Source organism: Vicugna pacos, chromosome 32, assembly GCF_048564905.1.
Source record: "Vicugna pacos chromosome 32, VicPac4, whole genome shotgun sequence".
Taxonomy (NCBI): domain Eukaryota; kingdom Metazoa; phylum Chordata; class Mammalia; order Artiodactyla; family Camelidae; genus Vicugna; species Vicugna pacos.
This window is the reverse complement of record NC_133018.1, coordinates 3,875,295-3,900,618: the sequence shown is the minus strand read 5'-3', so window position 1 is coordinate 3,900,618 and position 25,324 is coordinate 3,875,295. Positions and strand designations below refer to the sequence as shown.

Below are 25,324 nucleotides of genomic sequence, written 5' to 3'. Positions count from 1 at the left end.
GAACCTACGGAGGCAGCCAAGGCTGCTGACGTACAGGAACCAATTTTCAGAGGGCACTCCACAGCTCTGAGAAAGAGGCCTTGGAGGTGGCAGGGAAAGAGGTTCCCCCATAGTATAGTCATGGATTAGATAGCTGGATAGAGTAGATGATGAATAGTAACCCTAAGATCTGATAATTATTGACATGAGACATTTTGCACATTGAGTATGTCAAGACCCAAACTCAGTATTAGTTCGATAAAATGGGAAATTATACACATAAGAGAATAACTATTAACTGTAATAACATTCATGTCCTAGGCAGATACAAAACTGCAAACTTCACATGTTCAATTAGAGTAAGATACATATACATGGAAAAATATAAGGAAAAGCCTTATAATGGGTTTGTTCACCCTGGGCTATTTTTATCCACTGTACTACTGTTCTTGGACAACCCTATTCCAGATTAAGGATAAGAGAACTAATTTTAGCCCAGTTCATAAACTGGACAGATTCCATGTGTTTGGCCCTTTTCAGTTAAAACTATGGGTCCAGGGCAGCTCTAACTATGGATGTCAGGGCTTCTTCTCCATGGGAACCTTTACTTCCTTTACTGCTGTGGCTGAAACAGATGTGGCTAGTTCATTCTGACTAAAGACCACCCAGGAGGGAGGGAGGAGGGACCAAATCAAATTCCCCTTCTGATCACTCAACAGGAGGTCCACTGGCACCAGGCTCCATTCTATTATCTCTGCTTCTCCATCTGAAGCCAATGATACACAGCACCTGCTTGATGCCTGCAGGGTCCCCTCACCAAACACAGGCATTTTACTTTAATGGTTTGGCTTCCTGGGATGTTCTGGACTAAGTAAAGATACTCTTGAGACAGTGTTCCTTCTGCTTTGGCTCCAAGTCTGAGGTAAATGTATGCCTCTTCCTCAACTGGGACAAGGAGTCACTGCTCTCCACTGACTAAACTCCCAGTTTCTGGGCCCCATTGATGCAGCAGCTTCTCCCCCAGCTTTTCCACACCCAGGCTCTCAGAGCCAGGCAATCTCAGGTCAGCACAACAGAGGCACTTTTGGGAGTTCAGCAGCACACAGGACCACACCATGACAAAGCCATTCCACTCTGGCTATAGTTAATACTGAAATCTTCAAGGCATGGAAAAAGCTGAAAATAAACTTCAGTTGTTAAAAAAAATTCTACAGATTCTATATATATAGAAGAGCTTTCAAAATTACAAATAGCATGAAATACCAAAATAATAAATAGGTTTTCACTTTTTTCTTTCTCTCATGTACACATACACAAACATCTTTTATGTGGTAAATCAGTTATATGAAAACCAGGTAATATATTTTAAAATAACATCTCAAAATTAAGATCAAACAACATTGTATTTCATGAATTAAAAAAAATTCATAAATGATCCATTGGTTTCACCGTATTTGATGCTTTTGAATAATGTTATGTTTTGGATTTTTTGTTTCTATGGTTGCAATACTTGCTTCAGATTTACTGAAAGTATAATTAACAGGGCTTTTTTGGAATTCTACTTTTAGATCTGGGGGGTGATGGTTCAGAATCAGATGTGCTCACAGTAACAGACGCCACTTCCACTGATCCTGGCTGAAGGGGTCCCAGTGACACTTGAATGACAACTTTTGTTTCAGGAGGCAATCCTTCTAGTTGCTTCGGTTTCTTAAACATTTGATGACACTGGGTCTTGTGCTCCATTTTCTCCTTGAAAGTTAAAAACTGTAGTCGGCATTTGGAACACTGGTGAATTATCTTTTCCCAGTGTCCTCTATAATGACACATGTATGGTGTTGCAGTTTTGAAAATTTTGAGACAAAAAGGGCAAAGCAAATTCTTAGTGTTTTCATGGCATGTTCTGAAATGTGCTTCCACATCCACAAAGGCTGACGATCTGTAACTGCAAACCTGACACACATAGGGCATTTCGCCAGGCTTGTGATTGTCCTTCATGTGCTGTAAGAGAACCTGATCGGTTTCGAAGGACAATTCACAAATTTTACAGACCACAGAGGGCTCCTGGGCAGTGTGGACACTTTCAATGTGACACTGCAGCTGGAAGGGAGTAGGAAACTGGCGGTGACAGTGCTGGCAGGTGGTGTGGTTTTTCCAGCTGTCACCTTTCTGCTTCTCAAGTTCTAAATGGTGCTTCATGTGGTTCATAAACTTGACATTTTTTAGAACTTTCAAGCAGCTGGGGCATTTAAAGGTCGTGTGAGTCTTCTGTTCCGGCTGCCCGTCTCCAGTGTGCTGTCCGTAGTAAAAGTCATCAAGTAATACAATCAGATTTCCTTTCGTGGGCTCAACAATCTTGTTTTGACTTGCTAGGCTCAAAAAGTCTGTTTTTGGCAGTCCATTTTCCCTAAAAGGACTTACAGGCTTGCAATGGTCACTGTCCTTTGGAAAAGCTTCTCCATTCTGAACATGGCTTAATGAGTCATGAACGTTGTTTGAGGATGTGCTTTGCTGAGTAGTCACTGTATGAAAGATACCTGAAGGGGACAAAGCTAAAGAATGTCCCCCTATGATTCCATCACTGAGTTTAGGCCTTTTGGGATTTGTGCTACTTGTTTCAGAAGTGGAAAGCTGCCCTGATACTCGAGGACTTTTATTCATACCTCCTGCAGAAAGTGCTGTTCCTACTGGATGCTGCAATGAACTTGTGCATGCGATCAAAGGAGAATGTAACTCTAAAGAGCTATTAGGCACGACTTGTGGTGAATTATTTTTATAATCAGGTTTAGACAAAGGCTCAATAATAACAGGACTATCTGTTGATCTTGATTCAGAGTCAGAAACTGGCAAGACAGTCACTGCTTCTGATGTAGGTGTCACATGACTTACAGGCCGCAATTTCTTAGCATTATCTTTTCTGAAGTGACCGTATTTTTTTCTTCTTGAACATGAACCTGGGGTAACTCTGTTCAATATGTTTGAAACGACTGGCTTTGAATTTGAAGTCATCCCAACAAAGATCAGCTCAGCATCTTCATTTACATGCTCCACCCCAACAAAGATCAGCTCAGCATCTTCATCATCTACTGGTTTGGTTTCTTCTATGCTTTTCTGTGGTTCTGGCTCTTGTTCTTCCTCACACAACATACATGGTGGCTCCATTTTCTAAATTTTTTTTGTTCTTGAAAGGTGTGGCCACAAGTCCCGGTGCTTCCTTTATATAAACTGCCACCTAAGTACAAACACACTACACATCAGTTAATTACAGAAAAATTCAGTATCTTATCTAATTTTCTCCAAAACTCTAGGGAGGTTATAAACATCCTTATTTTACAGGTAAGGACACTGAAAGTCAAAGAGGATAAATGAAAACTTAAAACACATGATTACAAGTCTATGCAATTCTAGAATCACAGCTTTGCCATATGCAAATTAAGATCTCTTCTATTGGAAAAAAAAAAAAAAGAAAGACACTCCAGCAACTAATGACTAGGCAAAATCATATGTGTAAAGGACAAATATTTTTACAAAGGCACCATTGCGTAGTGTTTAGAAACATGGGCTTTGGAGTCAGAGAAGATTAAGCTGGAGTTCTAAGTCAGCCACACACCAGTTGCATCTTCTTTGGAAAATTTACAACTTTTAAATGTGTTTCTGCATCTTAAAGACAAAAATTCTTTTTTCTTAGACTTAAGGTAACAGCTCTTTTTAAAAAGCATCACCTATTCAATGGTGGCATGTTTTGCAGTAGAATTGGAATAAAATTTATATTAAATGCACATATCTCAATTAAGTCACGCAAACTAATTTCATAAATATTAATATAGAAAAAAGCATCAAATTCAAAGAACAGAGTAGAAGTACCTACATATGGCCAACAAACAGTGTAACTCCATGTCAAGTGCTTAGCACAGGCCTAGCAAATTGAGAATGAACTCTCTTGATAATCTCAAGACTTAATTATAATCCATTCACTGATGTCTACTAAATTTCTCCCTCTAATTCATCCTGACTTCCCCACTAAACTTAAATCCAACAGTGCTTTGTCCCTCACTCCACCTCTGACTCTTCTCCACATGGCAGGCAAAGTGATGCTATTCAAACAAATTAGATTATACCACTTCTCAGCTCAAACCCTCCGATGCCTTTCTGGTTCACTTAGTAAAATGTCACATCCTTCCAATGACTGTAAGACCACACTTCTAACCTTACATACTGTCCTGTTATTACCTCATACTCCCCTCCCCCATCTACTTCATTCTAACCACACTACCAATTTGCTATTTTTTAAAAACTAAACACTTTACCCTTCTTAGAGCCCTTGTATTTGCTGTTCCTCTAACATGAATGACCATCATTCAGATACCTCCATGGCTGGCCTCTCACAACCTTCAGGGTTCTATTCCAAGCCTCCTCCTCAGAGAGTTCTCAAATATTCCAGCTAACCTCTAATTCACATTCCCGATATCTCTTCCCTTCTCTTCCACCTTCAAGTCTTTAACGTCATCTAATATGTTATAAACATCATTTATCTTGATTATTTTCTATTGTCTATCCAGTAAAATGTTAACTCCAAGGGCAGGAATTGTCTTGTTGACTGCTGTATCATCAGCACAAAGTGCTTAGCACAGCACAGGAGCTCAACAAACACAGAATTTGTTAAATGAATTAATAAATAGTAACTCTCATTAACAAGAACCTCTATTTGTAGAGCAGATAGTGCTCCATTAATTTCATGTGTTCATCAATCTACTCTGAGAACTCTGTCCGTGCCAGAATTCTTATGTTGAACCCCTACCCCCAAAGTGATGGTATTAGAAGACGGGGCCTTTGAGGGTAATTAGGTTTAGATAAGGTCATGAAGGCCCTCATGACTGAAAGAGTCATGCCAAGAAGAGGCATCACAGAGCCTACTTCTCCATCTCTCACAGCTCCCACAGGTGAGGACACAGCAGGAAGGTGGAATAACCAGCCTGGGGAACCAAATCAGCCACCACCTTAATCTTGGACTTTTACAGCCTTCAAAAGTATGGGGAATAAATGTCGATTGTTTAAAAAAAAATAAACTAGGTTCCAATAACATTGCTGGATTTTCACCCAACTGATCTTAGAAGAATTTTTAGCTGTTGACCATACTGATTAACTTTTCATCCAAACTATCATTCAAGATGAAAAGTTAAGAGTACAGAAAGAATCAGACATAAAGCAAATAAGTTAAGGAATGAGTTCATCTAGAACAACAGACCACAGGAATTTTCTTATCACTTATCTGCTAGTATCCTTATTTTCTACCATTTACCAGAATCTTGAGATATCAGAGTGGGGAGGTTGGACATGTCAAGACCTACTAGATCTAAGGGATGAGTCCTCAAAAATCACTCATATGTCCCACCTAGGAAGTGCCAAGGGCTGTGGGAGGAGCCAATGAGGTTTCACTCCAAAGAAAGCTGAAAGGACAGTGGGTGATGACCTATCTTCCAGGTTATCCTTGTGTGTTTAAACAATGGCCCTTTAAATGGGTTTTCTAACAGCCACACAGCAGCTTTTTCAAGCATCAGTCCCTCTTGAGTTAACCTCCTGAGATTATGCCACTAATACTCCTCTTAGTACCTACCCTCACCATCCTTCCTTGCCCCTGACTCTTGTCACCCCACTACTGCTCCTCTGAATTCTTGTCCCAACCCCCTTACTTTCTCCCTACCAGAGCATTCAAGTCCCTTCCCCAACAATCCTCCTTCCCTCTACTCCACTAACCCAACACACTTGCTGCCTTAGAATTTAATGCCCATTAAACACAGATCCATAGGGGAAACTGGAGCTTAACAGGATCCTTAACACTGCCGTAAACATCTGCATTCCATCCCAGGGCAACTAAGCAAAACAAAAATGACTTTTTCATAAATATTTTTAACAATTTTTTTTCCATAAATAAGCTCAAGAAGGTAAAGGAGTGTGGTCTAGGAGGGGAACAACTATTAAACCAGGATTGTTCTTTGTCCAAAAAAAAAAAAACAAGACTATCCGTACAGAATGGACTGAGAGAAAAGGTAAGGACTTACAGAACGTCACCACAATCTGCACTCTTGCTACTGCCTCTCTGACCTCTTCTGTCTCTAGTCTAACAGTCATTCACTCCAGTCCAGCTTCTTTGCTGCTCCCTTCAGTCTCCACCTGAAATGCTTGTCTTGCAGATGCTACTTCTATCTCCTTCAAGTCCATGTCCAAACCTACCTATTCCAAGAGACTCACTCTGATCACTTTATCTAAAATTATAACACTCCTACTTATCCAACATTCAATCCTATGACCCTGCTCTATGACATTCTTTCTAATTTCATAACATCACCTTGTATTTCACAAAAGAATGACGTATTTATTATATTGACTTTCTTCCTCCCCTGAATGTTAGTTTCTTCCACAGAAGAAGTTCTGTTCTGTTTTTCAGTTTGTTTATGTCTGTTTTGTTTACTGTTTTGTCTGATTTCTCCCAAGTGCCAAGCACACTCCTGGCATACAATAAGCACTCAAATATTCATTAAAGGAAAATAATTATCCAGAAGGAGATAAAAATAATTCAGCAAATGAAGGTAGGGTGAGGAAAATGGTAGGAAATGCTCATACTTGCGAAATAATCAATTTTCTTCAAGTCCGGAGGGCTACTGAGGTGTACTGTTATAGCGAATGTGAGAGCCCTGCAATCCTGGGATTCAGGAGGATGACTGTGGCCAGGTCTCATCACGGGGACCAATAGTTTGTGGAAGCCTTTTCTCAGAACAGTGTGGCTAGAGTACTACATGGGATCTTCTCCCAGGTCAGAGAGAAATTCAGCCACTTTCCCTTTTCCTTCCTTTCCTCCCGAGAGCAGAGCAGCATTTTAGTCAGAAGAATCCACAAAGGAGATATGAGTAGGGTGGGAGTTCAACCTAAAAGTGGCCCATTAATTCAGAGGCAAGTTCTCTCCCTAACACTGAGAATTTGAAAAGGGTTTAGAAGTATCAGGTGACTGGTGAATGATTTAAAGAGAGGTTGTGGAGGACTACAAAAAAAGACAACTAAAAAAACCAAAAACCATGACAATGTCAATTTGTTAAATGCCAGCAACAAGGTGCTGTTAGAGGAAATAATGGAATAAGGAAACTACAATATCCATTCCTTCATAAAAACAAAGAAAACACCAGCAAAAATTGTCAAAATCAAGTTTTTTAGATCCTGAAAATTAATCAAAGGCTTGTAAAAATCAAGATTTTTGTGGAAAACAGTTTGGCAAGTCCTTAAAAAGTTAAACACAGAATTATCACATGACCACATAAGTCCACTTCTATGTATATACCCAGAAGAACTGAAAACAGGTACTCAAGTAAGTATGTGTAATGTGCATGCATGTTTATGGCAGCACTATTCACAATAACCGAAAGGTGAAAATAACACAAATGCCCATCAATGGATGCAAGGATAAACTGGTATACACACACAACAGAACATTATCCAACCATAAAAGGTATGAAGGCACTCCCATGTTCACTGCAGGACTGCAGCTCTATTTACAACAGCCAAGAAATGGAAACAACCTAAGTGACCAATGATAGATGAATGGGTAAAGAAAATGTGGTATATATACACGATGGACTATTTTATTCAGCCTTAAGAAAGAATGAAATCTTGCCATTTGCAACAACATGAACACACCCTGAGGGCATTATGCTAAGTGAAATAAGGAAGAGAAAGACAAATACTGTATGATCTCACTTACATGTGGAACTTAAACAAACAAACAAACAAATAAAAAAACAAGCTCATAGGGAGAACAGACTGGTGGCTGCCACAGGCAGGGGATTGGGGAAGTGGGCAAAATCAGTGAAGGGGATCAAAAGGTCCAAAGTTCCAGCTATAAAATAAATAAATCATGGAGATGTCATGCACAACATGGTGACTATAATAATACTGTATCACATATTTGAAAATCACCAAGAGTACATCTTAAAACCTCTCATCACATGCAAAAAATAAAAAATGTAACTACATATGGTGATAGATGTTAACTATACTTATTGTGGGGATCTTTTCACAACACATACAAATACTGAATCATTGCACCTCAATAAAAAAGTTTTAAATTTACATTCAAGTAAAAAAGCAATGAAATATTGATATATGCTACCACCTGGATAAACCCTGAAAACACGCAAAGTGAGCTAAAGAAGCAAGACAGAGAAGGTCACACATTGTATGATTTCATCTACAGGAAATATCCAGAGTAGATAAATCTACAGAATCTAGGCATAGACTAGTGGTTGCCAGCATAAGGAAGAGGGGAAATGGAGAGAAACTGCTTAATAGGTAAAGAGTTTAACCCTGAAATGATGGGGATGTTTTGGAACTAGACAGAGGCAGATATGAAACATCGTGAACATTTCAAATGCCACTGAATTGTTCACTTAAAAATTATTGATTTATGTAAGCTTCACCTCAATATATTATTTTTCAAAATAAAATATATTACTACCAACCACACAGAAAGGTAATACAAAAAACAATTAAGGAAATACTATGAACAATTCTACTCCAACAAATTAGATAACCTAGATGAAATGGACAAATTCCTAGAAAGACACAAACTATCAAATTGACTCAAGGAAACAAAAACAAAAACAGAATATGAATAGATCCAAAACAAGTAAAGACACTGAATTAGTAATCAAAAAAATTTCCAAAAGGGAAACCCAAGATCAGATGACTACCCTGGTTAATTCTATCAAAATGATTAAAGAAAAATTAACGCCAGCCCTTTATCAACTCTTCCAAAAACTAGAAGAGGAGAGAAAATGTTCCAGCTCATTCTATTAGGCCAGTACTACTCTGATACCAAAATCAGACAAAGACATCACATACACACAAAACTATAGACCAATATCCCTTATGAATATAGAGGCCAGATTCCTCAACAAAATACTAACAAACAAAATCTAACAACGTATTAAAAAAATTATACACCATGACCAGGTGAGATTTATGGAGGTATGGAAAGTTAGTTCATTCTACAAATATCAATAAATATTATACACTTTAATATAATAAAGGACAAAAAACATACCTGCCTGCAGAAAAAGCATTTGACTAAATGTAATACCTTTTCAAGACTGTGGGGAAAAACACTTAACAATTAGGAACAGAAGGAAAAAAATTTTTTTTCTTTCCTTCTTTTTTTTAATTTAATAAGAGGTGCTAGGTATTGAACCCGGGACCTCACACATGCTAAGCATGCACTTAACCACTGAGCTATACTCCCACCCCTCCAGAAGGAAACTTTCTTAATCAAACAAAGCGTATTTGTAAAAGACTCACAGCTAGCATCACACTTATCTTGAAAGACTGGAAGCTTTTCCTCTAAGACTAGGTACAAGACAGGGATGTCTACTTCTACCACTCTGATTCAATATATATCAGTGCAATCAGGCAAGAAAAAAGCAGTTTAAAAAAGAAAGGAGCATTTGGAATGAAAAGAAAGGAGTAAAACTATATTGGACATGACGTGATTTTGTATATGTAAAATGCTGAAGGATCAATAAAACAAGTACTAGAACTAATAACAAGGTTGCAGAATACACAATCAATGCAAAAAAATCAATTACATTTCTATACAGTGCTAATAAATGTTCTGAAAATGAAATTAAGTAAACACTTACATTTACATTAACACTGAAAAGAATACAGGAATACAGTTAGCAAAAGAAATGCAAGACTTTTTAATACTGAAAACACTGCATTATACTGAATACACTGTTAAAGCAATTAAAGAAGACTTAAATAAATCTAAGGACATTGCACACTCATGCGTCAGAAGATTCAGTACTGTTAAAATGGCATGACTCTCACAATTGATCTGTCAAAATCTCAGCTAGCCTTCTCACAGAATTGAAACCCAAATGGAAAGGCAAGGAACACAGAAGAGCCAAAACATTCTTGAAAAAGAAAACTGAAACGTTCATACTTTTCTGATTTCAAAACTTACTACAAAGCTACAATAATCAAGTAATGTGGTACTGGCATAAGGATGGAAACAGAGCAATGGGACAGAATTCAGAGTCCAGAAAGAAATCCATGCATTAATGGTGAACTGATTTTCAGCAAGATGATCAAAACAATCTGTGGGGAACAGAGAAGTCTTTTCAACAAATGCTGGAGATCCACAAGCAAAAGAATGAAGTTGGATCCCTGCTCACATCATATATAAAAAAAAACTCGAAATCATTGTGGAACTAAACATAAGAGTTAAAACTAAAAAAATTATTTAAAGAAAATTGGAGTAAATGGTTTCTTAGAGAAGACACCAAAAAAAAAAAGACAAAGGAAAAAATTACAAAAATTTTTCAAATCAAGAATTTTTGTCCTTCAAAGGTCACCATCATGAAAGTAAAAAAGATAACCCACAGAATGAAAGAAAAACATTTTAAAATCATATGTGACTAGGAACACATAGGTATATGATACATATATATGTTTTAAGGGACAACACATGTATCATAAATAATAACATATATGTAAAGGAATATATAAAGATCTGTTATAACAGAATAAAAAGACAAACTCAAAAACAAAATGGGCAAAGGACATGAATAGATATTTATCTAAACATGATATAAAATGACCAGCAAGCATATGAATAGATGTTCAACATACTAATCATCAGAGAAATGTGAATCTAAACCACAATAATAGATCACCTAACTCCCATTAGGATGAGTATTGTCAAAAAAAAAAAAAAAGAGAGAAAGAAAAAGAAAAGAACAACTGTTGGCAAGCATGTGCAGAAAGTGGATCTTTGTATGCTACAGATGGATTGTAAAATGGATCAACTACTATGGAAAAGAGTATAGAGGCTCCTTAAAAAATTAAGAACAGAGCCATATGATCCAGCAATTACACTTCTAGATATAAATCCCAAAGAAATGAAAGTGGGGCCTTAAAGAGATATTTACACATCCATGCTCACAGCAGCACTATTTCAATAATCAAGAATTGGAAGCAATCTAAACATCCATCAACTGATGAATGATTTTTTAAAATGTAATATATACGTACAACAGAATGTTATTTAGCCATAAAAAAGGAAATGCTGCCACATGCTACAACATGCATGATCCTTGAAGACATAATGCAAATGAAATAAGCCAGTCATAAAAAAGACAAATACCGTATGATTCCACTTATACGACATATCTAAAGTAGTTAAAGCAATAGAAAAGAAAGAAAGGGGAAAAAAAAGAAAGAAAAAAAAGGAAGCAGAATGGTGGATACTAGGGCCTAGAGGGAGAGAGAAAAGAGGAGTTTGTTGTTTAATGGGATGGGTATTGAGTTTCAGTTTTGTAAGATGAAAAGGTCTAGAGATCTATTTCAAAACAATGTGACTATCCAAAGAGGAAATGAACTACTCTGATAAATGCTGCCAATTGATCAAATACAATAAAAACTAAAAACCGACTACTGAGTTAAAAACTGTGGAATTTATCGGTGACCTTGACAAGAGTGGATTTAAAGGAAAACAGGAGAATTTAAAATAGCAAATATGGCCAACTCTGGAGACACTTTCCTGTAACAACAAGCAAATATCAAAAAAGCAGAGAGGGGATATGCCACCAAAAGATGGATTTTTAATGAGAGGTGACATCACAATAAGTCTGTTTGCTGATAGGAACAATCAGGAGAAACAGAAAAGTTAACCCAGGACTAAGAGATCTGCTAGAATGTCCTTGAACAAACAAGAACTAATTGGATCCAGTACACAAGGAGCAGTTCTGGCTTTAGTTTAAATTCAAATAATTCACTCATAGTAACAGACCTCAGATCATAAGAAGGGGTGGAATGGTGGACACATGGGTATGGTAGCCAGCCTCCAAGATGTCCCCAAAAGAATCCCGCCTCCTGGTACTCACACTCTTCTGTGTTCCCTCCCCAGCACTATCACAACTGACCACTTCTGCTGACCACAGCACAAGTGATGGTATGTAACTTCTGAAGAACACTCTGCACTTCATCTTGGGTGCAGGTTCTCCCCAGAATGACTCGCTTAGGGGTGACAGGGGTAGGGGGAGCCAGCTGCCATGACATGAGCAGCCCCATGGAGAGGCCCACAGAGTGAGAAACTGAGGCCCCTTAGTAAGAGACAAGGGAGTGAGTTTAGATACTGATCATCCAACTAAAGTCAAGTCTTCAGAGACTGAGGATCCAGGCGAAAAGCCTGACTACAGCCTCAGGAGAGGCCCTGAGGCAAAACCACCCGGCTAAGCCACTCCTGGATTCTAGACCACGAGATAATAAACATTTGTTTTTTTCAAGCTATGAAGTTTTGAGACGCCGTGTTACACAGTAACAGATAAGTAACTATGCTATGAGCTGCGATCAAAAGTTGCTGGGCACAGAGCTACCCACAATCGTGCCTACTAGCATGAAATGAATTCAGATGGCCTCCCCTATCCAGTCACATTCAATTACTTCATGAAATAAGGCTCTTAAGGAAAAGGGTAAAGAAATGAACAAACTGGGTCAGGGTACAGCACAGTGATGGAGCACCTGCTTAGCAAGCACCAGATCCTGGGTTCAATCCCCAGTACCTCCATTTAGAAGAACAGAACAGAACAAACTAATCCCACGTAATCACGTTTAACCAAAACACACCTACCCTAAGTGAACCACCGTATTATTTTAATACATTAGGTGAAAAGTTAAGATGTGTCTATCAATCCCTTTTAGCTGCACAACCGGGTAAAAAGTCACCTTTGCACAGCTTAAAATCTAAGGCACTCTTACGCTCTTACTTTTTTTTTCCTTTCAAGACAGTGGGTGAAAAAATACCACCACCATTCCCCCCTCCCCCCTTTTTAAGGACGCAGTTTAGAAGGCTCCAGAATTATAAATCCATGGCTGGCCTGAATTCATCATACCCACTCGGGAGAACACTGTCTTAACAGCCAGGTCTTGGCCCAGGAGAGCACAAGAGAAAAACCGAAGGGACAAAAGACACAACGTTGGTCCTTATTATAAAGACGGCTCTCGCCTTACCTCAGGCGCGCGCTGGAGAACTTCTGAGCACCTGACACTTTCCAGGCAGCAGGCCACACCTTAGGGACAACCAGAGAGGAGGAGCAGGTGAGTCACGCGTCCCGGGAATATTTTATACCCCGCCGCCTACCTATTCCGCCACCGGGATGTTTATCAAGCATCGCACGCTCGACCAGAGTAGACTTCAAGCTATGAAGCCTCCTTGGATTCCTCTCCCCAAAACCTGTTCCTCCAACCTTCCCTCTCTCAGTAAATAACCACCCCCTATGCTCACTGCCCACACCCAGAGCCCGGACACCGCGCGCCTGGGGGGCTCGGTCGGGGTGGGCGGGGGAAGACGCACAGGAACCAGGAAAACAGACGGCGCAGTGGCGAGGGAGAGGGGCCAGTAAACCGATTTTTAAGTGCTGCGACCGCCTCACAGCTCCGGGGCCTACGGATTCCAGAATTGGGCCGGGCTCGGGTCACAAAACTGCTGTGAGTTCTTGTCTCTGTTGTTTTAATGTATTAAGCGACACTCCAGAGGCCTCGGCGGGGCCGCAAGGCCCGACGGGGCCTTGTCTGAGGCCAGCTCCTCCCACACCTGAGGGAGGGAGGCTGATGGGGAGCGGCGCCAGCCCACATTCGGGGAGGGAAGACATGAAAGGGTCTCAGGATCCGCGGGCCGCGGACTCCACGTTCCCTCCTGAGGGCCCGCCGCCCTGGACAGGCCGCCCCGGCGCTGCTAGGCCGGGCGCGGTGTGGGGACCCGCGAAGCCCGCACCTCTCCCCTCGGGGGCCGACCCGGCCGCTCCACGCCCACGTCCTTACCGGTTCCCGTCAGCAGCGGTGAGGGAGCGGCCGGCGCCGCTACCGGCCCCGAGGCGCTCCCCCGGCGAAGCCCGAGGCGACGACGCCTCCTCAGGCCCCGGGCGCCGCCGACGCCGCCGACGCCCCCGCCCGCGCGCCCGCTGCCACCTGTGATTGGCTGCCAGGTGCGGGCGCGAGGTCGGGCGCTGCGATCCGATTGGCCGCGAGGCCGGTTTGGGCGCATGCGCGCACTGACGCCCCTGGTGGCAACCGCTGGGGGTGGAGTCAGACTGATGAACTACCGGAGTCTCAAGGGTCTTGGGCTGTCAAGGTTTCTCAGCTGGCCCGGTTCAGGGCTGAGGGCGGGCTCCCAGCCCATCAGGAGTTTGCCCACCTGCAGTCCAGCTCTCAGAACCCTCAGGTGAAGTCCCTTTCCCTTAAAAGCACTAGCTGCTGCCTGCCGCTTGCTTAAGGAACCTGACCCCACAACTGGGTCTTGAAGCCCTTCCTCTTGGATTTGCATTTGGGGTCAATCCAGTCCAGCCCGCCACGTGTTCGTGTGTGTGTGTGTGTGTGTGTGTGTGTGTGTGTGTGTGTGTTGCCACGTGTTCTTGTACAGCATGAAACGAGCTAAACATTAGCTTTACATTTTTTAATGACTGGGGAAAAAAACACAAGGAGAATTATTATTTTGTGATGTGAAAATTATACGAAATCCAGTTTTCAGAGTCCTTAAATAAAATTTTATTAGAACAGAGACGTGCCTGTTCCTTTAGTTATTGTCTGTGGCTGCAGAGTTGATCAATGGCCAGAGATCTTTTTCGCTAAGCCTAATAAGGTACTTATATCTGGCCTTTTACAGAAACTTTTTTAAGTGCCTTGTTCTGTTGAAAGTCTGTTAGTAATCGTTTTTTTTTAATCGGTTTTGGTTTTGTTAATTTATAATGCTGTTTTCATTTATAGTATATTAATTTTCCATTCTTGATTTTCTTCCTTCTTATCTCTATAGGTTTGTTCTGTTGTTCTTCTTTACAACTTTTTTAGATAAATGCCTAGAACACTTACTTGTAACTTTTATTTCTCTGGTGTCTAATGCTATAAATTTACCTTGATTTACTAAAGTACCAATTTAACTGTGTCCCACAATTTTTGCATAATAATGTTCATTATCATTCAATTCCAAGTATATCCTAATTTCCCTAGTGATTCTCTTCTTAAAACAAGGATTATATATTAACATGGTATTTATTTTCCAGATCTATGGGATTTTTAAAGTTGTTTCTTTATCAATTTCTCATTTTGTTGCATTATGGTCAGATCACACAGTCTAACTATTATTGATCCTTTGCATTTGAAGACTTCTGTCCAGTGAAATATACCATAATCAAAATGGAGAGGGTATAATGTAGAGAAAATATGTGCAATGTCTAACATGTATGTATGTGAAATAACCTCGTTTAGGCCTCGCAGTTACTCCAGTATCTTTCAGTAAGTTGCCATTAACTAAACTCCAGGCTTTATTCAAATTTCACTAGTTTTCCCACAAATGTACTTTTTCTGTTCCAGATTCCCATAAAGGGTACCGAATTGCATTTAGTCATAGCGTCTCCTTAGCTTACTCCAGTCTGCGGCAGTGCCTTCAACTTTCCTTATTTCTCATGACTTTTGACAATTTTCAGAAGTCCTTAAAGGTCAGATAGTTTGCAGAAAGACCCTCAATTTGAGTTTGATGTGATTCTTCCCATTACACTGGGGTTTATAGGTTTTTAAACTAAACTGCAGAGGTAATGTATCTTTCTCATATTCCCACTTCCCATCCGGGATATGTACTATCATTGTGACTCAGTTTCTCTGCTACAAAGTTACTTTTCTCCCCCTGCCATATTCTATCCTTGGGGAAAAAGTCACCAATCCCAGCCTACACTTAGGGAGGGGCATAGAACCTCATTGAAGGGGTTAGTATCTGAGATACACAAGTTATTGAGAACACGAATTAGTTGGAATTCATTTATAAAGAAGATCTGTTTCTTCTTGCTTTAAATTTTAATTTTAAATCAAAGGAATTAGATAAAATTAAAAAATTAGTGCCTCAGTCCTACTAGTTACATTTCAACAGCTCTGTAGACACATGTGGCATACTGGACAGAGCAGATATGGAACATTTCCATCACTGCAGAAACTTCCTTGGAAAGCACTGACTTAGATCATTGTCCTTCCATCCTTTCTTCTTTTCAAACATAATGCACTTAAACATATGAATTTCTTCTAAGGACAACTTTCGCTGTCTCATAAATGTTGCTGTTTTCAATTACCATTCAATTCTAAATTTTTTTTCCCATAGTGATTTCTCATAGGAGCTACAAGTTATTTAGAACCAGACCCAGAACTAGGATGAGCCTAGACCACAGCATTAAAGAAGCTTGTGAAAATGCAAGGTTGGCACTTTGGCATCTTGGGCTCCTGGTAATCCTTCCTCCAGTCCCAGCCCTGTTTAGAATTATACTGCTTCATTTCAAACTTTGGGGGTTTTTTTCTTACTTATCTTTCTGTTATTGATTTGTAGCTCAGTTTTCCTGCGATCAGTGGGTAGTTACAAAAAGCCCTACAGCCAACATCACAATTGATGAACTGTTGTACATGAGCTTGAGAACAAGACAGAATGTCCATTATAAACACTGTAACAAAAAACCTTGAGTAGCCAAGACGATTTTGAACACCAAAGCTGGAGAACTTAAGCTCCCAGATGGCTGTATTAGTCAGGATTCTCCAGAGAAACAGAACTAATAGGATACAGAGGGAAAACACGAGGAGGTTTGTTTCAGGAATTGACTTAAAGGGTTATGGAGGCTGAGATGTCCCACAATCTGCCCTCTCCAGGCTGCAAAACCAAGAAAACCAGTGATATAATTCAGTCCAAGTCAAAAGGCCCAAGAACCAGGAACTCTGACATCTAAGGAAAGGGAAATGAATGTCCCATCTCAGAAAAAGAGAGAGAAAACTTGCTTTTCCTTTCCGTGTGTTCTCTTAGGGCTCTCAACAGACTGGGGATTGGGTTTATCTCGTTTACTCAGTGTACTGATTCTAATGCTAATCTCTTCTGAAAACACCCTCACAGACACACCCAGAAATAATGTTTCACTAGCTCTGAGCATCCCTTACCCCAATCAAGCTGATAAAATTAACCATCACACAACTCAGGCAGAGCCACAATAATTAAGAGCTGTAATAATTGTGGCATTAGCAGAAGGCTAGAGAACTGGAATGGAATGGAGTCCAAAAGTACGTAGACAGTCGTCTATCGTTTATAGTTTCCTCCACAGTACAGTTCCACTGTATAACCCTATATATAGTGTTCTTTTTAGTAAATGGCACTGGTTGATTTGAATATTCATCTGAAAAAGTTAACTTTGATACCTTGATTTATCACATCATAAATAAAACAATAAATTTGAGATAGATCAGATCTAAATGTGAAAGGCTAAACAGTCGAACTTCTAGAAGAATACCTAGGAGGAATATGTCCTCAGCAGACAACTTATTAAATGAAGCACCAATCTTGATATACATATATGCACCCATGAAACCACAATCCAGGTCAAGATATGGGACATTTTCAGTGCCTCAGCAGTTTCCTTATGCCATTCCCAGTTGACAGAGTCTAGTTTTTAAGGGGAAGGGAGGCAAGATTTGAATAGGCACTTAATAAAAGATGATAATATTTGAGTGGCCAATAAGCATATGAAAAAAATTTATCAAAATCATTATTCATCAGGGAAATGCAAATGAACCTAGAATGTGACTCCACTACAACTTTAACAGAATGGTACTAATTGTTACTGAACCAAACTTGGGTCCGCTAGCCCACGCACACGTAGTAAAGCCAATCCACTGACACCATGTTGTGGTGAAGGAAAGTAGAGTTTCTTGCAAGGTGTCCAAAACAAGACCAAGGAGGGAGAACAGGCACTTTGTGCCCAAAAGACTTGAACTCCCCTGATGGATTTCAGAAAAGGGTTTTTAAAGACAATGTTGGGGAGAGGGTTGCAGGGTATGTAATCAGCTCATGCACAATTCTTATGATTGGTTGGTGGTGAGATAATCAGGTTGTATTCCAGGAGGCAACATCATCAACCTTCTGGTTCCAACCAGTCTGGGGTCTACATGCTGGTGCTCAGCATGCAGTTAACTTCTTCCACCTGGTGGGGGTTTTAGCATCTGCAAAACAACTCAAGGATATGGCTCAGGATGGTGTCTCTAGCCCTTGAGGGGGAACTAAAGGTTCTTGACTTTGTTTTACAGATAAACTATTATTGTTTTGTCTTGCTTGACTGTTTTCTTTTGCGTCTGCATTTTCTCCTCTGATTAAATTTGCTCTTTGGAACTCAGGGAAGGCCTAGGAAGCTAAAGCTTTTCTATAAACAAGAGGCAGGGGACACAGGGAATGGGGGGGTCATCTGTCCCTGGGAAGATCCTGCAGGGTCCTCCTCGGTTACATAATGCAAGACTGACTGTACCAAGTGTTGGATCTGTAAACATGGAAATCCTAATATTGTTGGTGGAAATACAAATTGTTTTAATCACTTTGAAAAAAGTGTTTGGCAGTATCTACACTAAAAAACTAAGTCTATGCTATTTCAGAACTTCTCATACCTATATATATAGATCGAGAATCTAGCTGTATCTAGATCAGTGTCTAGATATAGAGATGCAGATGCAGATACCCCAGAGGAATTCCCACATTTGTCTACCAAAAGACACGCAGAAGCTCAGAGCAGCGTTATTCAAAATGGCAGAATTATAAGCCTCAAAGTCCAGGAGTGGTAAAATTGGTATATAAAACTGTGTCATATTCATTCAAGAAAATTTTACCCAAGTATGAAAAAAATGTGCTACAGCCACACACAACAAGAATGTATCTTATTTATTTAAAGGAAAACAAAGACCAAAAAAAAAAATCTACTGTGTTATTCCATTTACTTAAATCTCAGAAACAGGAAGAACTAATCTCTGGTGGTCAGAGCAGTGGTTACTTTGGGGAGGACAAGGTGACTAGGAAAGAGCATGGGGACTTGTACATGACAGTAGAGTGATGGCGAAGGTAGAATCCCAGTCACTGTAAAGCCCAACGGGGGGACATCACTTGCTGGCATCTCTGAGCCAGGGCATACAGCTAGCCCAGCCTCAGTTCAGCCTTTCAGAATTCCTGGAGATAGGACTTAATTTTCAGCCAGAGCCCTGGCCGCAATGCGTCTGGAATATCTCCTGTTTGTCGCCATCTCCTTTTCAGCTTTTGCAGGTGACAGTTGGGGGTCAGTGTTGCTCACGACAATGGATGCTGCCCTTCTGGATCCTGGTTGAACTGAAGTTCGGATCACGACTTCTGTTTCAGGAGGCAACCCTTCCAGTTGCTCTGGCTTCTTAACTGGTTGGTGATTCTTGGTTTGGTGCTCCGTTTTCTCCTTGAAAGTCAAAAACTGTAACCGGCACTTGGAACACCGATAGACCCTCTTGTTCCAGTGCCTCCAACTGTGATTCACGTAGGACGTCACCACTTTGAAAATTTTGAGGCAAAACAGACAAAGCAAATTCTTAGTGTTTTCATGGCATGTTCTGAAATGTGCTTCCACATCCGCAAAGGCTGACGATCTGTAACTGCAAACTGGACACTCGTAGGGCATTTCGCCAGGCTTGTGATTGTCCTTCATGTGCTGTAAGAGAACCTGATCGGTTTCGAAGGACAATTCACAAATTTTACAGACCACGGAGGGCTCCTGGGCAGTATGGACACTTTCAATGTGACACTGCAGCTGGAAGGGAGTCGGAGACTGGCGGTGACAGTGCTGGCAGGTGGTGTGGATTTCCCAGCCATCACATCTCTGCTTCTCAAGTTCCAGATGATTCCTCATGTGAGTCATAAACTTGACATTTTTTAGAACTTTCAAGCAGCTGGGGCATTTAAAGGTCGTGTGAGTCTTCTGTTCTGGCTGCCCGTCTCCGGTGTGCTGTCCGTAGTAAAAGTCATCAAGTAACATGATCAGACTTCCTTTCTTGGGATCCACAGTCTCGTTTTGACTTGATTGGCTTGAAAAGTCTGTTTTTTCCAGCTTTTCCAAGCTACATGCTCCATCTGGATCTATAAGATTGAAATGCGCTTTGTCAGTTGCATGAGCCCACGGAAATGATGGCCCACCCTGCGCATGGCTCGATGGGGTTGGGACACCTTCTGAGGCCGTACTCATATTCTTTGTGGGAGAGAGGCTTGGCAGGGCCGCAGCTGAGGAATGTGCCCCTGGGAATCCATCGCCAAGTTTCAGTCTTTTGGGATTCCCACTGTTTATATTTCCATCTGAAGCTGAAAGTCGCTTTAAATCACGAGGACTTTCATACTTGCCTCCTGTGGGGTGTGCAGCTCCATGTAGACAATGAGACCACGGAGAAAGCAAATCTGAAGACTCAGGGAGCATGCCTGGCAGTGAGCTGTTGTGACAGTCAGGTTTAGACAGAGGCTCAGAACCAGTATGACTGTCTATTTCTCCCCATTCAGATAGAGAAGCTGAAGAGACGGCCACTGCCTTTGACGTCAGGGTCACACGATTTGCAGGCTGCAGTGTGCAAGCAGGACCTTGCGCCACATGGCCTTTCTTTCTTCTGGAATGTGAGTCTTTGGTCACTCTGTTCAAAATGTTAGAAATGACCGGTTTTGAACTGGAAATCACTCGGACACAGAGGATTTCAGCATCGTCCTTGACATGCTCCATTCCAACAAAGATCACCTCAGCATCGTCCCTGTCCCCGTCCCGGGGCCGTGAGTCTCTGATCTTCTCCTTCAGTGCCTCTGCTGCATATGTTTCCTCACCCCGGAAGAGATGCGCCATCTTACAACTGCTTTTTGCTCCCAGTGGTCCCTTCTTCCAGTGCTTTCTTTTGGTCAGCTACCACCTAAAGGCAACCACACGACATGGTCAGTACAGTCATCCCCACCTTGTCTGCAGTGTCCCTTTCTGTGGTTTCTGTTAGCTCTTGATTATTGACCAAAAATATTAAATGGAAAATTCCAGAATTAAATAACTCCTAAGTTTTAAATCATATGCTATTCTGAGTAGGATGATGAAATCTCGTGCTGTGCTGCCCCGTCCTGGGATAGGAATCCTCCCTTAGTCCCTCCACATCCCACTCATTAGTTAGCCACTCGGTTGTCAGATCAACTGTTGACATATCTCAGGGCTTGAGTTCAAGTCACCATTATTTTACTTAATAATGGCCCCAAGGCACAAGCAGAGTGATGCTGGCATTTCAGATGTGCCGAAGGGAATCCATCAAGTGCCTACTTTAAGTGAAAATGTAAAAGTTCTTGGCTTGATAAGGAAAGAGAAAAGATTGTATGCTGAGGTTGCTCATGTCTATGGTATGATCGAATCATCTCTTGGTGAAATTGAAGGAAAAAGAAATCTATGCTGGTTTTGCTGTCACACCTCAAACTGCAAAAGTCATGGCCACAGTGCACAAATGCTTAGTTAAGATGGAAAAAATATTAAATCACTACAGTAAGATTTTTGAGATAGAGACTGCATTCACATAACTTTTATTACATTATGTTGTTATAATTGTTCTCTTTTATTGTTAGTTACTGTTGTTAATCTTCCTGATACATTTAGCTGTATTATAGGTATGTTTGCATAGGAAAAAACATGTGTGTATAGGGTTTGATAGTATCCGCAGCTACAGATGTCCACTGAGGGTCTTGGAACATATCCCCCGTGGATAAGGGGGGAGCTATTGTATTTATTTCAAAAGACAAAATTATTAGGGGCTGGGTATAGCTCAGTGGTAGAGTATGTGCTTAGCATGCATGAGGTCATGGGTTCAATTGCCAGTACCTCTATTTAAAAAAAAAAGACAAAAGTATTGTCTTGTTTAATCACCCTATGAAACACCGAGATAACTATGAACAACTTATTTTACCCATGAGTAAACAGGGTCAAACCGTTAAGTGGCACGATCATTTTAAATATTCTATTGCACCCCTCCCCCCAACTTCTGCCTAACTCCCCAGGGCAGCCCCAGGGCTCCTGGTAAACTCTGCAGGAAAGCTAGCAAGCACTCTGTTGCTCGTAGGTCTCCAATCACACTCGGAAACGCCCGCAAACATAAAATGTCCAAAAGAGCCCTAGGCTATCTGCCTGGGTGCCCCTCCCTCCCTCCACTGTGTTCACCCCAAGCTCTATGAGTCTGGAAGACACTGGACCTTGTACACGGATCAAAAAAAATATACATTTTTTTAAATACCAAAAAGTTCCAAAAAGCAATTTGCCTGGCGTTGGCAACTATATACAAAGCATTTACACGATACTTACAACTATTTACGTACATTGACTTTGTATTAGGTATTATAAGGGATCTAGAGATGATTTAAAGCATGCAGGAGGATGTGTGAAGTTATATGCAAAGACTGCCATTTTATATAAGGGACTCGAGCATCCATGGTTTTGGGTACCTGCGGAGGAGGGGAGCCCTGGAGCCAATCCCCCAAGGAAATAGAGGGAGGATGGTACTTTCAGAACTTCTCTTGGTCCCCCTGCCTTGGATGCTCTTTCTGGGGTATCCCTGCCCCGGCTCTTGGCCTGCTTCAGGGCCACAGCTTCTCAGCAAAGCTTCCCTGAACGTGATTCAAAAATCACAACCTCACAGGCCCTGCTCCCTTCCAAAGCTGTGTTTTTCAATAGCGTTTACCACCTGCTAACACACAAGTTTAAAATACGTCTTACTTCTTTTCTGTCTCCACCCACTAGACTATAAGCTACATTCATGAGAGCAAGGACTCCTATTTTGTTTACTGCTGTATTCTTTGCTTCAAGAGCAAGAGTCTGGCATACTGTCAATGCTGAATGTTTGCTACATAAATAGTTATTAATATGATCATTTATGTACAACAACCCTGAACCCACTCACTGCAGGCTCTCCAAGCATTTAATGATACCCAAATTCTAATGATTTAACACTACCATGCAAGGGAGAAATCCAGCCAGTATGTGTGTTGTGGGGGAGCGGGTAATTGGCATAAAAGTTTTGTAATATATTTCTCCCTACAAGGATATGCTGAGACCTTCTGTGCCACTAACACATTTCACTGACACTAAGGGACATGTCAATGTTTACATTTGACCATGTCTGAAATCAAATAGCATTTCATCAGTAACATTTCATAGTTTGCTTGGCAGTGTGTATTTTTTTAAAATTTTTTTGGGAGGAGGTAATTAGGCTTTTATTTATTATTTTTTAATAGAGATACTGAGAATTGAATCCAGGACCTCATGCATGCTAAGCACACACTCTACCACTGAGCCATACGCTCCCCCCTCTTGTTTATTTTCTTGTGGTATCAGAAATAATGTTGTGTCTCACAGTTGATGCCATCTTAGATTCAACGAAAAATTCTTTTTCTTTTCACAAGCTGAACACAGCCTACTAAATTTATTTCACAAGTTACTAATGGGACACTAGCTGCATTATATAGGCAAATGGTTTAGACTGGGACTGGCAAATTGGCTTGCCCCCTGTTTTTTTGCCCAGCCAGCAAGCTAAGAATAGTTTTCACATTTTTTAGTTTTTTTTTTAACTTTAAAAAATACATTTAAGTTTTTACATCTTTTTAATGGGAGGTGGGGGGAACTGCAAAGAAATATCTTGTGGCACGTGAAATTTTTATGGCATTCAAATTGCAGCGTCCACAAATAAAGTTTTATTGGAACACAGCCAGGATCACTCGCCATTACCCGTGGCAGAGTCGAGACATTGCAACAGAGACCGCGTGGCCCTTAATGCGTAGTTAGTATCTAGCCCTTTGCAGAGAAAGTTTGCAGACCATGGTTTCAGAGAACAAAACAGAGAATACAAAATTCCATGGCTCACCCGTTCTAGTGTGTCCAGATGATTCAGCGCAGCTCAGTATTTCCTACTCTGGGCCCTGAGGGAAGATGAATCTGGAGTGTCCTTGTCTTCAAGTCCCAGAGAGATTTCTCCCAAGTTCATCAGGGCCACTTCCACTGTCCTGAGTCTGTAGATCTCTTACTCCAAAAGCCTTTCTCAGTGAGGCTGGGTCAGAAGATTCCCCCACCTTTTAAAGCCTGTGTAATCCAATCCTTAACATCTAAATCCAATCACGTTTTAGAACCAGTTTATCCCGAAGGTATTGTCTAGAGTGATTGCCAAAACCTTTCATCCAAATAGCCAGTGAAAGGAAACAATGTGGGTGGGGCTTCAGGGCCAGGCCCTGGGGCTGACTTCCTGGTCTGCCCCGAGGTGGGAGTCCCTGTCCGGATATCTGGCCTCCAGAGGTCCACCACCTGTGTCGTAAACTATTGGGGAGCAGTTGGGGGTGGGGGAGGTAGCCCACGCAGCTCTTCCAGTGGAGCCTGAGCTGAAGTTAGTAACCTAAAAGGGCAGAAGTCCTCTTCCAACACCAGAAAGTTCTCCAGCTCTAGAGAGCAAAAACCTGCTCTCCTGCCCTGGTGGAGGTGGGGGGCGCCGGGGGGGCAGCCAGCAGGCAGGGCTGACTCCCAAGCGGTCTGCAGTTGAAGGCTCAGCACCCCTGGCATTCCTGGGTGCCCAAGTTGGGTCCTCACTGTTGGTCTTCATGCTTAACCCAGGAGCATCTTCTAGGCAGGAACCCATTCTTTCTCAATCCAGTTCTGGGGGTAACAGGATAGCCTGGTCACCCCTTCCTCTACCCTCCTTCCCCTTGCCTCCTCCTTCCCTCTCCCTTCCCTCGGCACCACCTAGATTATATCTCAAGCTTTCCTTCCCACGGCCTTTACAGTCCTCTGCACACAGACTCCTGGGCAAAGGGAGGGCTTCAAACAACTCCCAATTGGCAAGAATTATTTGTATTTCCACTCCTTCAAAGACAACCAAGGCACAGAATTAGAACAGAGATAAAGTTCACTAATGAAAGCCTTCTCAGGTGCTGTAACCTGATATAACATCAAAAACACCTTTCTTATCAGGTCAACACATTGTAGCTTTAAATTTACAAAATATGTGTGAATTATATCTCAATAAAGCTGGAAAAATAAGTATAAATGATCTGACTACTAGAAAGAGCTCATTCTTATATATATATATTTTTAAATGAAGGTTGGTGAGTATCAAAGCCTTATGCTATCTGTATTCTCTTGGGTACATTTTAAAGCGTGATATTAGCAGTTTTATTTACTAAAAGTGTCTATTTTTATTGTATGCCGGAAACTGCATCCTTTGCAGTGTTTACACTCATGATGGAAACATTTTGGCTGCCGACTTTTAGATGTCTGCAAAACCTTAGGGGGAAAGAAGGAGTTTTGACTACTTATAGTTTAGACCCGCGCTTTTAAAGAGTACTTAAATCTCAGCATCTCCTGGGATGTTGTTAAATGGATAGATTCCAGTGCTGCATCTCACACCTGAGAAACTCAGATTGCCAGGGGAGGGGACTGGGAATCTGAACGTTCAATATTGTCCCATTTGA

The 25,324-nt window shown here is 41.2% G+C and overlaps 2 protein-coding genes across 3 annotated transcripts; both read right to left on the bottom strand.

The window, feature by feature from the left end:
* Positions 1–1,254: 1,254 nt before the first annotated feature.
* On the bottom strand, positions 1,255–13,981 carry ZNF280B (zinc finger protein 280B). Of its 2 annotated transcripts, none has more exons than XM_072953129.1 (3): positions 13,843–13,981; positions 13,033–13,091; positions 1,255–3,223 (listed from the first exon to the last, which is right to left on the bottom strand). In XM_072953129.1, exon 3 carries the CDS (start codon positions 3,136–3,138, stop codon positions 1,516–1,518), a length of 1,623 nt encoding a protein of 540 aa, XP_072809230.1. In that variant the 5' UTR covers positions 3,139–3,223; positions 13,033–13,091; positions 13,843–13,981; the 3' UTR covers positions 1,255–1,515. The 2 variants fall into 2 exon arrangements, with proteins under 2 accessions (XP_072809230.1, XP_072809229.1); XM_072953128.1 differs by having other exon boundaries at positions 1,255–3,208.
* A 5,028-nt stretch (positions 13,982–19,009) lies between these two features.
* On the bottom strand, positions 19,010–20,696 carry LOC102526686 (zinc finger protein 280A). Its single transcript, XM_031670257.2, has one exon. The coding sequence runs from the start codon at positions 20,694–20,696 to the stop codon at positions 19,038–19,040; it is 1,659 nt and encodes a 552-aa protein (XP_031526117.2). The 3' UTR covers positions 19,010–19,037.
* Between the last annotated feature and the right edge of the window lie 4,628 nt (positions 20,697–25,324).